At 35.3% G+C, this 16,253-nt stretch overlaps 1 protein-coding gene across 11 annotated transcripts in view; it reads right to left on the bottom strand.

Moving 5' to 3' along the window:
- LOC116777108 (uncharacterized) overlaps positions 1–16,253 on the bottom strand; it is a 64,702-nt gene that overhangs the window by 12,586 nt on the left and 35,863 nt on the right. For 9 of the 11 annotated variants that reach the window (XM_061526102.1, XM_061526107.1, XM_061526098.1 and 6 more), the window contains 10 exons: positions 9,800–9,958; positions 7,699–7,888; positions 7,487–7,612; positions 7,041–7,208; positions 6,067–6,234; positions 5,583–5,708; positions 5,022–5,235; positions 4,068–4,230; positions 3,686–3,825; positions 3,349–3,442 (listed from right to left, as the gene is read on the bottom strand). In XM_061526102.1, the coding sequence (XP_061382086.1) occupies positions 3,349–3,442; positions 3,686–3,825; positions 4,068–4,230; positions 5,022–5,235; positions 5,583–5,708; positions 6,067–6,234; positions 7,041–7,208; positions 7,487–7,612; positions 7,699–7,888; positions 9,800–9,958 (1,548 nt within the window). Of the gene's footprint in view, positions 1–3,348; positions 3,443–3,685; positions 3,826–4,067; positions 4,231–5,021; positions 5,236–5,582; positions 5,709–6,066; positions 6,235–7,040; positions 7,209–7,486; positions 7,613–7,698; positions 7,889–9,799; positions 9,959–12,195; positions 12,266–16,253 lie in introns of all 11 variants that reach the window. The other 2 variants (XM_061526105.1, XM_061526106.1) reach the window with 1 other exon arrangement.

Below are 16,253 nucleotides of genomic sequence, written 5' to 3'. Positions count from 1 at the left end.
ATAATAATAAAAACAAACCCTCAAACCAAACGAAACTAGCAAGCAAATCTTTATTCATTAATAACACAATATAGTCGATAGCTAGGCTCCATCCCGCGGGACTCCTCTTCAAATAATAACGTGAGTGATTGTCAACACACGCACGAATATCGCGCCATTATTATTCTATATTTTCTTACTCAAAACAACTCCCGCCCTCCCCATCTCCAGAGACATGAATTAATTATGCTTTTTTATTCCACACACTAACATTGTACACACACAGTAGGTACATATGTATGTGTGTGTGTGTGTGTGTACTTATGAGGTTTTCGATCACTGATTCCGATACGAGCAATGAATCATCAAGAATCTCGATAGATCGATAGAATCGAGTTTTGATTTAAAAAAGGCCAAGACGGATCGAGATAACAGAAAAATTATAGAAACATTTATACAACAGACAGACAAGAGCTGTTCAAACAACTTGAGTGGATTGAACGCAGAATATGAATTACAAACGATTAATGTAAGTAAAAATGTTCGCGATCTCAAGTTCATAACTTCGAGTGAAGTCAAACAGACGTCCGAACAAAAAATATACGGTGCGGGCCATTTTAACATTTTATCAAGATTACATTTCATAGTAGGAGTAGCGTTTTAATCAAATTATATTATTTTTGGCATCAACGTAACATTGGTTCCCAACCAGCAAACTGTATTGTCCCCGCAATAACTATATCACGATGTCCGTCCGTCCGACTGTTTAACGAATCCTCTCAGCCGTTCGTCTGTAAGGTTTCTATCAACGCATATTGTTATCTCGGTAATTACAGTAATAACGTAATCAATTATTATTGATATATATATATTGTTAATTATTATTAGTAAATTAAATATAATTTGTTTGTGTCAATAGTTGAAAACGGCAAAAACGAAATAATTGAATATGAAGTTAACATAATATGACGCCATAGTGAAAATATAAAACCTCTTTGAATAAATATAAATTTCACATAATTCAGAATATTAAATTAAACCGGGATAACAAAACATTAACGGCAGCGAGATCATACTATATACCTACGGTTTTAATACCATATATGTCATAGCCGCGGGTAATTAATTCATGGATATAACTGTTACCGCAGTCATCACCCAATGATTTGCTAATTACGTTTGTGTTCATAGCTTTATTAAGTCTCAGGTTCGATATACCCTAGCTATGAGGGATGTTTCAATTTATTGAACGGTAATGGACACATCCTATTCACCACAGCCTGAAAAATTTGATAACAGCACTTCAAAAGTTCGGTCTAAAAATAAAAGAACGTAATAAAAAAATCGCATAAGAGTGTTCGTTGATAATAACAGAAAAGATAAATAAGGGGGGTAAAAAATTAGAAAAAATATTAATAAAAATGTTTGCGTTGAAAACTATAATGAATCAATTAAGACACTCGTAAACGTCTTTTATAGTTGTATTGTATATTTTTTAATAAATCTACGACATTCGCAATGGCTCGATTGAGTCAGCAGAGTCGTGATCATAGAGAGAGTACATGGTAGAGTCGACAAAGCGAAGCGAGTCGTGAGGTTGAACGAGCGTTATAAACGAATATTAAAAACATAAAATTTGACAACAGTTACTAGGACACTGATAAAAACATTTTCTGTGAACGGAGGGCATTCACAGACTGCGAAAGCTCGTCAGCTCTACAATATATTAACTCTGTGATCAGCTATACAGTAAAAGTGATTGTTTTAAATGGACGTTCGCATACACCGATAAATATAGAAAAAAATATTACAGACAACGGAACAAAACATCCCACTCAGCATCAGGAACACCCTGTATGGCATTCCTCCACACTATGCACTATACATAGACTTAGAACTGGCCTATCTTTAATTTGAAATTCATTAAAGTAGATTTTGCAGTGAGAACTAATTCATATCAAAAGATTTGGAAACTGAATAATCGTACTATAATAAATATAACATTTTTATTAATTATATATATTAATTGAAATTATAACGACACAATATTACATCTATATTTTACAAATAGTAAAATGTATATATATTTATTCTCAGTTCCCGTTACCCTTCTGCTCTCATCATCTTTCAGAATTTTTCACCGAATAGGAACTTGTACAATCCCAAAAGCATTTTGGATTTAATCATATCAACTGATTCACTTAAAATTTGCACATGAAATATATATATATTTTTTAATTAATTCATTTTTGACAGTAATAATTATAAAATCGGTACCGGTTTTCGATTCATAACTTTGAATCTGATTTTAGATGAAGTACCAGCTAGATAATACAATACAATCAGTTACACAAACGGCGCTGTGTGCTGTACTCAAAATATAGATGACTATAAAATGTGACAAATTTTTAGCATATAACAATAACAAACAAAATTTAAATGCCTCTATAGTAATAATTCCAATCATTTGTTTTCGATTGCATTTAAATTTTGCTAAGATATCATACATGTCATTCACATAACAATACAAACATTCGCAATAGCTTCATTAAATAACCCTAAACAAAATGGCTGTAGTGAACAGGGAATGATCCTTGCTTAACGTTCCAAAGTGTCTGGGGCGTTGACGTGACTGATGATGGAGTAACGTTGTCGAATTATGGTATACCTACTGCTATTCAAACCCTCATAAACTACGCAGTCAGTCAATTTGATGATAGATGGCGCTTTGAAACACACAACTAGGATCGAGGTGGGAACGAATAAACCAGCAGAGGGCGCTTACAATAATAACCGATAAATAGGTCAAGATGTCAAAAAGTAATAATAAAATTTCGTAGTAACAAAAACTGAAAGTGCCATTGTGTTGGAATACTCATAAACTTAGGCAATAGTTGTTGGATTAGATGTTAAGTTAGTTAATAACATGCAGTTAAGAGTGACTTGATCAGACTATTACAGTTCAAGCAAAATATTTTTAATGTTTTAGGACGGCATACGAGCAACAGCCAACGACGTGGAAACAAACACCTAGATTAGATATCGTCTTTGACGATGTTATAAAGTTATAATTAGAAATAGTCCGCCTTTCTTATTCAGTCCAAACGCAGCCGTGACCGAAGACGCTTAATCAATTTTTTTTTTTGTAGTTTTTCTACTTTACCACAAGTATGTGAACTTTACGACTACGTTTGCAGTCAATAAACTGCTATTTTATAATTTTCTTTCCTTAATTATCATGACAACCATCATCTCATTCTCCATATATCTCTTCATTATTAACACCTTTCAATGATCAGATGTTTGAATGTATGTTGAGTTTATGTGTGTGTGTATGATTGTTTGTACGTGTTTAGGTAGGTGAATGACCTGGCGGTCGCGGGGGCGGCGGGCGGCACGGGGATGCAATTGACGGGCTCGGCCATCTCCTCCAGGCACGACTCCTTCTCAGCGCCACGAGATCCTGAGATATAACACACAATATAATAAATGAAGAAGAAACATAGAAAACCGTAGTGGCATAGAACTCTTCGAGTTGTTTGTTCTAATAGTGTGATAATGAGATTGACGTTCCAAGAGACGATCAGACCCTACGCTAGTATGTATCGAGACATTACTAAAAAGTTTGTTGACTTACACCGTGTTACATTACAAATGAGACAGATAGAATATTCAATAATTATTATTATTGCATGCGATGTGCTACCTTGACTTCGTTGCAAGCGTGTGGTGACACCAGCCGGCAGCTCGGGCTCTGGTGCAGGTCTCGGGCGGGCGTGACGACGAGGACGAGGCTTGCGGAGTAACTGTTTGTAGTTCTCGGCCTTCTTTGACAAGTAGTAGAACCTGCAGAACGAAAGCTTATGAATCTGAGGCGGTATAAACCTGATAATAAACAACAACTTCCTTTTTTGATTTCTTTAAACTTTAAAACTTTAATTGTGATGTGATACATAGAAGATATACCCTGTGGTGAACAAATTGTAAGAATAATGCATGAAATATGCATAATAAAAATCAATTGCCTATTATAAATAGATCAATAACTTTGATGATATCATAATTTTAATGATAAACAAAAGCCACACCTGACACAATCACGAACGCTCTTCCTTGGCAGAAAGGATGCTATCTGTCCGAAGTTCTTGGGGTGCTGCAGGTACTTCTCCCGGAACAGTTCTCTCTCAGCCTGAGTCCATACATTCCGTAGCTGGAGACCTTTATGTTCAGCTTCCATGTCCATACAGCGCTCTACAGAGGAACAATACACATTACAAATAACAATACCAACTTCTAGTGGAATGTTAAGTTTAATATGTGTCTGTATGCATACTAATGTTAATAATGTATATATTGTCTTTTATACATTATTATTATTAAGTTATGAACAAATATATCACAAATAAACAATTGCCTTAAGTCAATATCACCTTGTCAAGGCTGATGTTTCTTTCAATGCATTAACAATGTTGTATTAATGAAAAAATTTACAAACATACTATAAATTTAATGAGATTTCATTAATAATGTGGTAAAATTAATTAAATTATAAACTATCCCACGAACAGTAGAGTCATTCCAAACTCTCTTTTATACAATTGATCCTAATTAATAAATAACTTTTATAACATTAAAGAGTTCAAGTATAGGTTTAATGATAAACTGGTAAATATTGGTAAATTTTTAATGAAAGTGTACAGGAATGTACAGAACATAGATTTATGGATGTTCGTTAATCTTTCATACAATAACTTGTAAATGGATTGTAATAAGGCATTGTAACTGAGACAACAGAATAAGACATAGTATAATTCACTCCAAGCTTAAGTGTCATTAATTCCCTAGGTATCATGGTACCAGTTTTATAATATATCAGTATTTTATGATCACAATTCATATTGTGTCATTGTAATTGATTGCCATATCTATTGTTTTATACTTCACTCATTCTCTCTGTCAAAATTGAAAATCCACACAGACAAGTTGACGGGGAAAAGCTAGTTTTTATGTGGTGATAGCTGCATGTGGTGGTAGATACTGACTGTTGGTGTCGAGATGGTGGTGGTGGTGGTGATGATGGTCGCGTGTTCTCAACAGCGGTGGTACGACCGTCAAGGATCGCATCTTCTTGTCTTCGTGTTCCTGTTCATGGAGCCCATCAGCGATCTCCTCCAACTCTGCTTCAGACTTCACTCGGGCCCCGAGCCGGTTGAATCTCTCACGTTCTTCGCGCTGTTTACGGAGCTCCGGAAACACCTAAGAGAAGTCAGGATTGTTTTATAAAATGTTCTCCTTTTTTGCCATAAGAATTACACCAAATTAACATTGTTAAAAGTTGTCCCCAAAATCTAAATTCACATGTTGCACAAATTTATTATGTATGAACAGTTGTTTCAATTTTTGTTTAAAAGCCATCACTAGTAGTTGCGGATACATGTATTCCGCGCTTTTATTTGTCGTATATTAAAATCATCCTCATATTCTACACTCATAATCCTTGGTTGAAAGAAAGCGTTTTGTAACTGTAACTTTATATAATAATTTGATCAAACAGCTTTCAAACACTTTACTAGTACTTTTCTTACATATGATATATGACTGACCTTTTCAAAGAATTCTCTGTTCCTGGCGTCCTTGGCCTTTCTCTTCTGTCCCATCTCCAGCCGCTCCACTCTCCTCAGCCAGTCTGCAGCTCGTCGACTGTATTCTTCTGTCAGAGCATCTTCACGCTGTGACAACAATAAGCAATTAATATTATATATATTAATAGTTAGCTTGGCCTTTGTCTAACAATAACCTTGATAGTACTCATATATACATTAGATTATTATAAGACGGTTCCCAGTATTCTTTTCTTTTGTTACTATGATATTATGATATCTATGGATGTAAAGTGAGAAATATTATTTTTCATAAATCGAGTAAGTATTGAGAGTTTTTGTAATAAAATACTCATATATAATATAATACACTTTATTTTTCTTTGCTTCACACTTCCATAGGTATAATAATTAGCATATGTACAACACTTTACAATTTATATAATATACAATAATCATGATCATGCTGTATGTGAACTGTCCCAACCTTCTCTGTCTCGAGCCTGATCTTCCTGAGATGGTCTGCGAGTCGTTTCCTGAAGGAGCGGTGTCTTCTTATATTGTCGTGATAGACCTGTGTGTCCTGAGGCTGGTTATACAGCGGGTAACTCACGGACGGACCCAGGTGAGAGAGCACAGCGTGCGCTGATGCGGCCTGGACATATAACAACATCATCAGCAAAATTCTTTATTATTCAAATAAATCTTTCAATGAAAACACAGCAAAAACATAAGTAAAAGTCCCCGGATATAACCCTGTTGTTGGTCATTTGATTCCAATTTATTTTAAATAGTTATATTTTGACATATTAGATGTAGATTTCATTGATATCAGATATTTATATAACAGAGACAATACGGTTACATTATTTATGTAGTAAAAAACATTTAATGGATAAAACCTAAACAAACACTATCCCTATTTCATAATCTCTGTTTAGACTGTGTTTGGTCTGCATCATCACTCTAGAGATAATTAGCAATAAATACTGTTTGATTAAGAAAAACTAAAGAGTTTTATTAAACTTGTTGTTGAACTAAACATAAATTGAATTAACGGTTCTCTTATGAACATTAAAACAATATTCACTTATATATTTATTGACAGAATATACATATATGTAGTGTGTGAACATATCTCTGTTAAAAGTATATATGTTGTGTGTGTGTGTGTGTGTGTGGAGCAACAAGTGATGTCATTTTTGTCAGCGGCTTTATAAAACAATAACAATTATTGTTCATTGATTTACAGTTTGGAAACGATGTTTTAAATATACTAATAAGACTGTGAAATGAAACAGGAAAGCATGTTTGTAATGCAATATTTAATTGTACATATTATCTATTAATATTTTTAATAAAAGTACCCACAGCATGTATGTCCGGCCATATAAGTGTTCGGTTCAGTATGTGTCCTGTAGTATCATGTGATTGTTTTTGTATGTTGAATGTTATATTCACCCTCTTCCTATTATCAGCGTAGATGCACTGTGCCAGGCTCCTGTGCCTGGGCGGCGCCTCCTCGGGCTCCTCGGCGCGGGCCGGTTTGCTGGCGCTCTGTTCCAGTTCCTCCTGCTTCTTCTTTAGTTTCAACAGCGTCTGCTCCGATAGCGCCATTTCCCTGTCCACCTGATATACAACATACGCTCGATTAGATTGAAAATCTATAAAATGTTCACTTTCGTTGAAATAAATAAAAGTGTTGAATGCTGGTAAGAGCAACTTGTTGCTGCTATCAAAAAAGTATTGAAATATCTATTCAGTGGAAACAAAAACGGAAGGTATGGAGAGGATCGTATCTTATATTCAATATAATTAATTATAAATTGATTCAAAGCTTATTTATAAAATAAAAAGACGAGTGATCACTTTTAAAGTTATGTAAACAATAAGATCGCGAGTGTCACCTTCGATATTTGCTGCAGCAGATCATCCTTGGTGGTGCGGAAGCTCTGGTCTTCGACGGTGGGCTCGGAGGGAGGGTTGGGAGACAGAACCTCCACGCTGTTGTTGTACGTGTTCATTACTGGCTCCTGGAAATATAGAGAATACGTTACAGACGATACCGACATAATAGTGATACGTGATTTAATAAATAAACATGGTAAATAAGACTGACCCTGGTGTCGACCCGGAGCGGCTGGTGCGTGGCGGGTCGCTCAGCCGACAGCCTGATCTTCTTGAAGGGCGGCGGGTCCGGATGGTGGGCGGGCGCGGGCGGCGGCAGGTACGCAGACCCCAGGAGCGACATGCGCGCGCCCGCGCGGTACTCTCCCACCGCGCCGCCGCCGCCGCGGCTGTAACTGTCTCTAACCAACACAACAACAACATGCATTTTATTGACGTCCGTTACTCATACACACACACATGTACATTCTATTCTATATAAACACATATTCATATTATCGATTTTCGTAATTGCACAAGGTTTCACCCCTCTAATAAAACGCAAATGAAATGTCGTCCTACTTTATCGAGGTATTGCTCTTTATAGAGTCCAGGTCACTGAGGAATGAGGATTAAGAAAACGAACAATGCGATTCATACAACTCTAGAAATATTCCCCTTTAAGCTCTATACTAAACCTGAATTATAATTAAATCGAGATATTAATTTCTAGGAAGATGAAATATTGTACTATGCGCACTTGCATTCGTCTTCGTATAGAGCCTTGATGAATTATTATCGACTTGTAGCTTGCGGAGGTGTAATGTTCCAGAACTTTCTCTAAGATTTATCTGTTCTAAGCTCATTTGACGTCGCTCTGAACTGGATTGGCATGCTTCAAAGTGGACACATAACTAGCGTTATAATTAAACGAATACTGTAATGAAGCCCTAGCATAGATAAAAAACACTTCGTTTTATTTAAGGTTTGACGCAAAAACTCAAATTAAGATCTGTGAAAACCCGCCGCTGTTTCGTATAGTTCCCAGAGGTTGTGCAAGCTATGGTAATTTATTTTTATTGCCATGTTGTAATCACACTATAAATTAACGGTGTTCGAGCGAAGATGCAACATATTGCAGTTTCAAACGGAAAAAATTCTCATAACATATATAACACCACGATATATTTTCACGTTTTGATAATCTGTTACGATGACATATTTTCTTGTCATTTGTGTCATTGTTTATTTATATATGTATTAAAAATACTCTTAAAAATGTTTTTAGCGGTACGGATGTATTATAACATTAAGACAGAAGGCCAAGGTTACGACGTAGTGAGATGTTTGAATCGGAACTCGTCCGCGCTGACCAGCACGCCCCCATAAGAATTTAAATTTCTTCATTTACATCGTATATTCTCAAAGGAATTCCTGCTTAGTCTATATATACAAGATCATATGTGTGCCAAAACAATACAGATGCGCACATATGTCTTAATATGATTACTTGAAATCAGATGATCCCTTCAGTATACACAATTGATTATATATTATTTCTAAAGCTGACTTATCCACACATCAAAATGTAACGAACGACTCTCCGTCGATTCTTGTTGACTTCGTTTTATATACAACAATAAATCTAAGAATATATTGGTTAGATTTCTCCTTGTGATTGTAAATAAAGTAGTCGCTGTGATATATTATATAGTTAAATGTTATTACATGCTTTGCGTTTATGAAATGGCCGTACAATATGTGCTTTTACTCATGTTATTAATCAATAATGTTTCAATTCGTATGTGTGTGTGTTTGTGTGACACATGGTAGTCTGAATAGCTATATTTCTCATGTGTTGCGTCAGTAATTTAACTGGGTAGCCGGAGATATTCTGATTGTGGGAATGGGAAATATATTTACATTGTTCGTTTCAGATATAGTTGTGTAAAAAAATAGTAACACAGAGAGTAAAGTATCATTTATAATGTGGATTGTAATGGATTAAATATACCTAGACTAAGAGTTCCCTTGAATTAGATTATCGTGATCACGTAACGGAAAGAAAATACTATAAAATTGGTGAGAGGCAGAGAAATCTTATATATAAAATCAAATCACTAGTTTCGTATTCTCCTTTATGAATGTAATATTATCATATTGCTCAATTGACAGCTTCTTAGTTCCAATCTGTGATAAATGAACATTGTGCTGTTTGACATGACATGCATTGATATTACACACACTAATTTATATAAACATACATATGTATATATGTAGGACGGAGCGAGCCGATGGTAATAGTATCCCCGGATGTAGGTATATATAGGCACCTGTATGATAAAGCGGCGGATCCATATCCGGGCTGGTGCACCCGGAGCTGAGCGGGCGGGTAGGGCGGCGCGTAGGGCGCGGCGGGACGCGCCGGCGCCACGCCCGCCTGCTTCCCGCCGTACGCCAGTGCCCCGTGCCCGTGCTCTGTCTGTCCGGGCCTGCGTGATAACACAAGAAGAGGTATCCTTCAGTACGAGCGTACACACAACACAATCATCACGATGCGATTAATATCGACGGTCACATCTTGGATAACGGAAGTGACGTCATAAAGATTATACTATTTTAAAATCTGTTCTTAAAGGTAACATGTATCATACGTCCGATGAGTCACTGGCTCGGAACGTGTCGAATGACTGGACTTTGAGGTTGATGCACTAAATAAATCAGTGCTAAGTAGTAAAAGGCAGGAATGTGGCCCCTATCTTACATATGTATTATATAAATCAAAACAAGCAAACAAACACACACACACAACCATAATCATCATTATATCGACCAAGAATTAACCTAATTAGAAATGTCAACATATTTATATATAATAGTTATCAGTGCAAGTTTTAGTTTCTTAATTTGTTAAGGCAATAGCAATGTTATTGAAATGTAGTTTTTTGGGACCGTTGTTAGGTACTGACTGAATACCTTCTGAGTCACGTTGTAACACTATTTGCCATGGTCCATAACAAATAGCTGTTGCTTGAAGGTCATACGAGTGCTCAAGGATAATAGCACCGTATTTACTGATTACGTTCAGTTGCAATATAATTTACTTGTTAATTAATAAAATTCTAATACGTAATTCCTTCTTACTAATGAACACTACGGACCAAAAATGTACAAAGTATCAGTATTAATTGCTCAGGACTGAGTCACGAGCAACAAAACTTCGAGTAAACAATTAGCGCTAAGTTAATAACTACATCCGTTAAAGAAACATCTTTGTTAGAAAAATGTTAATTAATAGATCGTTAGACGTCTTCATTTGTTACAGAAATAATCTGTAGCAAACATTTAATAATACAAAGACTCATCTCGTACGTAATATGCTCCACATTATGTCACAGCGACGAATATTTAACATGTCAATCTGCGAACCGAACTTACTGAATATAAAATTAATAATACAGCAGTCGATCGATGCATAACGTTCTAAGCAGAATACGTAGGAAGCAAACTGTTAAGAAGATTTCGCTCTAAGATTTATTCAATTCCTTCTTCAAATCTACGGGCTACGTACATTATAAGCAGCTTAGTTTTAACGAACCTATTTTAAGCCCACTTTAAACCTACGTACGTTTTAAGGAGCTTAAGTTTCTAAGTATATATATTCTGTTTATAATATTATTAAATTCTCAAAGTAAAACAGATAAAGAGGTATTTTTATAAAATGTTAATTATAACCAAGGTCCTCCTTAAATGGATGTTAGAGCGATCAGCAGGGCTGTCTTTTAAAACATTTCAGGATCAGTCTTATTGTTCGTCAACGTCCTCAGCCATATATAGGACCACCCACGATCAGCTGTTTCGTATACAGCTGATTTTTTTCTCAGTTTGCATATCAAAGGTGCCGAGAGAGCAATAACAGTCGATTCTATTTATGCAGACGGTGCAATATGTGTGTACCTATTTGTTTTAAGTTTCGTAATATATAAAAAATATTGATAAAATTAAATATAAGAATAAGTTAATTGTACTTTGAAGGCAAAGAGTTATTGAATGTTCCTATTGAGACATTCATAAATGTGTAGCCTCTGATCTATTTATCATTCAGATTTAATACATTATGTTAACAATTTAATTATCTTACAAAATTAAAGTACCTCGTACCTACTGAATGAATGCAAGATTCGTCTAAAGGAATCAAGTCCTAGCTCAAAAGTAGTTTAGTTTTTGTGTTTGAAAGTCTCGTGTAATATATTAACTAACTTCCTATGCTAATTTTCTCCGTCAGACATAAATAACTGAAGCAAACATAATTTCTATGGACTTTCTTATGTAATTAGTTTCTACTTTGATTTACTTGTACTTGACTCTGAAGTCTCTTAAGTCCATCTAGTTTTTTAAGGATCCATTCATCTTATAAAATATTAAAACTATGCTTCAAAATTATTAATATTAGTTTCTGAATGTTCCGAAGCGTGAATTCAAGGAATGTATTATATAAGTTTATAATGTGTTATAAACTAATTAGGTGTATCTGATATTTAGATAGTTTAATGACTAATAAGGTTTAGTAACCGAGACTTATTCTTAGATTAGAATTAGGTAGAATAAATTTCTGCCTTTTAAGTATAAGACATCTCTGTCTTAGCATTACATAGATAATAACTACGTATAGATTTGATTGATGTTTTGTTGAAAATTATGTAATGTCTACTATATATGAAAGAATTACCTAAGTGGTACCATCAGTTGACGCTAGCTTGTGACAGTTTCGGATATTTGTTTGTCTTTATCCGCATTTTCTGAAATGTTTCAAAGGATGTTGATGAATTTTTTTTTATTACCAAATAAGAATTCATAAGGCTTTGCTTTTAAAAATAAACTAATTATCTAATATATTGTCGCACTTTATATATTATAGTTATTTTATTATGTACATTTAATTGAAATTGGTATTATATAACATCAAATTACTGTTGCGTTACTTAATAAGGGACTTATTTTGTTGAATATTTTTTAGACCCTTCTATTTTGTTATCTGAACATCGTTTTAACTTGCGGCAGATTGCATATAATCATATAAATTTAGTTCGTCACACACGAGTCACGACGGTAACGTACGGGCGAACAAAGTCACCGTCGATAACCTGACGGAGGCGACCGGGGAAGCGAACCAGCGACCGCAGGGCCGCAGACTGCGACAAGGTCGTGCGTGACTCACTACAGAACAATATGTACAGTACATAACGCTCGAGATGGAAAACATCATTTGTTATATACGAATTTTAACTGCGATAACAAAAATATCAGATACAGAGACGATGTCATCTAAATATATTTGCCGTTAGTTCATTAAAACGTGAACTAACAGATAATTCGACATGTGTCCGAGGAAGGGAACAGTGTCAGATCGTGTTTAGCATACAGCGGTCAAAGACCCGCATGCATTATGCATGCACGGATTGAGATAAGCTACCGATGAAATTAAAGCTAACCGGACGTTGACGCTATTGGAGAGAACAAATATATTCTAATTACGATTGTCCTTTGATCATGAAAAAGACACCGCTGACCGCTGTATGTGAGCGCTCGAGAATCATCGTAACTCAAAATACGACAGTTCCATTTAGTTCGGTTTATTTTAATTTAAAGAACAGTCGATACTCGGCTCGGACATTTCAATGTTTTTATTTATGATTCGCGGACCGTTAACAAACTGAGAGAATATGGTTATATAAAAGACTACGGAACCAACAATACGAGCTGAATTCGTACTGGTCGTGTGCTAAATAAACATTATAGAAAAGAATCGTTCCGAGGTTATCACCGATAACTCCGGGAAAACCTTTAGGAAGGTCGATGTTCTAATATTGAAATGTAAAAGTTTTCTAACGAGCACGGAACTGGCTGGGTGGATTAATATATATTTAGATGTATGTAAATATTGACGGTAACTCCGTCAAGGGATTGCGACTTCCAAGCATCCCGTGACATCAAAGAAACGGCCAAAATAAAACTACAACATCACGGGCTCGTTCCGACTAACTGTTATGTGTTTTTTCCGTTCCATTATAGCATTCCGAAATAACAGGAAATAAACAGCTGGGAACATGATAGCAGATGTTTACAGCATTGTTACACGTTAGCCATGCCGTGCTATGCTATGCTATGGTGTGATCTGGTGAGGTAGGAGGAGGATTCTATTGTATGGACGAGTGAAGAACTCGGGCGGCGTGGAGTGCGTCAGTGTCTGAGTGCTCACAAAAATAAATACAACACTTTCTCATCTCGGTCACCTTTCAAACGACACTCATCTCATATGTCGGTCGTTCTAAACTGTATTCTAAGACAAGGGTGAATAAAGTTCATTAATTATTTGACGGGCGTGTACATTACGTCGTTTCGTTATTGCTGCGCGATGCGTCACAGCATGGCGAGCGGGTCATCGTGCTAAGCTGCTAGTCGCTAGTATAACAACTTTGTTGATCCGGTGTATGTATGTATGTATGACTACAGCCGTGCGCTGTTGCCAGCCAGTCGCGAAGGTCACTCACTCTACACGACGCACGTATGCATGTGTACGACCTCACACACACACAGACACACGTGCACACACATTGGATCCGTAGGATTTACCGCGTTTCTCTTGAACAGTTTATAATGTTGCGTATTTTTACATTAGTTGCTTATAAATATTTGTTTATTAGAGTGTATTTGCCCAATTGCCGAGTAGCGAGTGACGTCAATGCAATTTAAAATACAAATGTGCCTTTGCTTCAGGCTTTTATATCTCATTTGAAACACTAAGACATAAACAATATATTTTGTAACTCGATTCTTGTATCGTCGTAAGGGGCTTGTAAGTATCTAGAATGGTCTGTGAGACAAGGTGACCTTGACGACTTTTATTATTTTACTTTTAAGAGAAAGACAATTAAAAATTTTTACTCAAAATATAGTAATATTTAATTATTTTCATATAGCAAAAAACCTTACTCCATTGTCATAAGTTCTAACGCCATGTGTCTATTTTTGTTAATAGCTAATATTGTTTAAGTATGTTTATCTACTACATACTACTATAGTATAATGTAAACATTCGATTTACCACAATTAGCTTTAAAGAATCTGACTTAATTATTATAATTAACTTCGATTCCAAGAACAAGTAGTATGTTTGTACAAGATAATAATTTGTAATGATTCATTCATTTGTATGGTGAAATTTAGAGCGAGGCATTTTTTTTCTGAATTGTTCCGTGAAATGCGAGCACTTCACGTCATTAATGCAAGGACAAAAAAATATTATTATATGATAATGTTAAAATAACCTACTATAAAACCTTCAATGGCAGCGCTCCAAAGGATTTATTATTTTACCCATATTCACTGGGGGCTTTCACACACGCGTATAAAATACATTTATGTGTGTGCGTACCTGTGTATGTGTGCTAAGGATTTCGATTCCACAAACGTAAGGAGTATGGACAGTACAGTCTCCAGAATTTGTTTTTTTTTTATTATTATAACGTAACGTACGTTTTATTCAGTCAATGTGTTTACGTCAGTATCTAATGCGTTGAGGTTGAGTGAACAGCTTTATCGCGCTGTACTACGCATTTAGAACTAAATCGAATTACAGTAATGACTAACATATAATAATCTAACACACGAAGCCGTATGTCCGAAGTGCTAATTTTCCATATCCGTTCGTGACGAACGCGGACCTTAACAATATTTTCAGACCGAGTGACTTTTAATCTTGATGTATCCAAATAATGTTCACATTAAAATTTGTTTAAGTGTAGTTCTCTTAATATAAACTCGACTCCGTTTGTTAACGATCAAGTCAATTTATATAATTCTTCGTGTTTCCGCCGATTTATAAGCATGTATACGTATTACGTATGAACGGAACGACTATAAATTATAAGTTGACAATGACAGGTAGTTAGTAGGTACAGTAAATTATATAATTTGAGCTCCGGCCGTCCGCCATAATGAAAGGGTTCAGGTTTGTCCGAGATATGTTATTTTTAAACCATAGTTCGATCCCATTTATATCACGTAGTATCACATGAAGTAGGTTTCGGACTCCATATTTGATTATATATATATAAATTGTTATATGATTACATACTTATGACATTTTAAAGTGGACTTCAAATGTATAGTAATGAGGCTAATTAAAAAAAACTTATAATGATACGGTTTCATATAATGGTTGTTCGCATGTATGCAATGTCAAAATTAAAACATAAAAAACGTTCCGTCTCTAGATCAGATTATTTAGTAGCAGTAACCCTGCACCGGAAACGAACTCTGTTTACTAAACATTTCATATTAAGATGTCAATTAACACTGTAGGAAAATATGACATTCGCAGCATCACACAACGTCCACAAAAGATGCCGGCCATAGTATTTTTACGTATTCTTAGATTTGAAAAAAAAAACGTGTTATTAAAAAACAAAAAACGTTATATTGACCTAGGAGTCTAACAGAATATCTAAGCGTTACTTCTGTTTCAGTAACATTCATTAATATCTTTATAATAATATTCTTTAAGCACGTGGCAGCACATCGGGAGGCGCCGTCCTTGACTGCGCGCGCGCATTTGTCGTCGCTCCAGCTAATTCAGACGTCTCCTGCACCTATTCTGCTACTTCAGCTATTTTTATAAATAGCTTATAATAGTTCGTTTTGAACACAACTTTGTACCAAAATGGAATGAAATTATTTTAATAACATTTAATATATATATATTATCTTTTACACGAATCAGGGGTC

The sequence above is a fragment of the Danaus plexippus genome, chromosome Z (genome assembly GCF_018135715.1).
Source record: "Danaus plexippus chromosome Z, MEX_DaPlex, whole genome shotgun sequence".
Classification (NCBI taxonomy): Eukaryota; Metazoa; Arthropoda; class Insecta; order Lepidoptera; family Nymphalidae; genus Danaus; species Danaus plexippus.
Note: the sequence above shows the minus strand (reverse complement) of the source record. Positions and strands in the feature narration are given on the sequence as shown.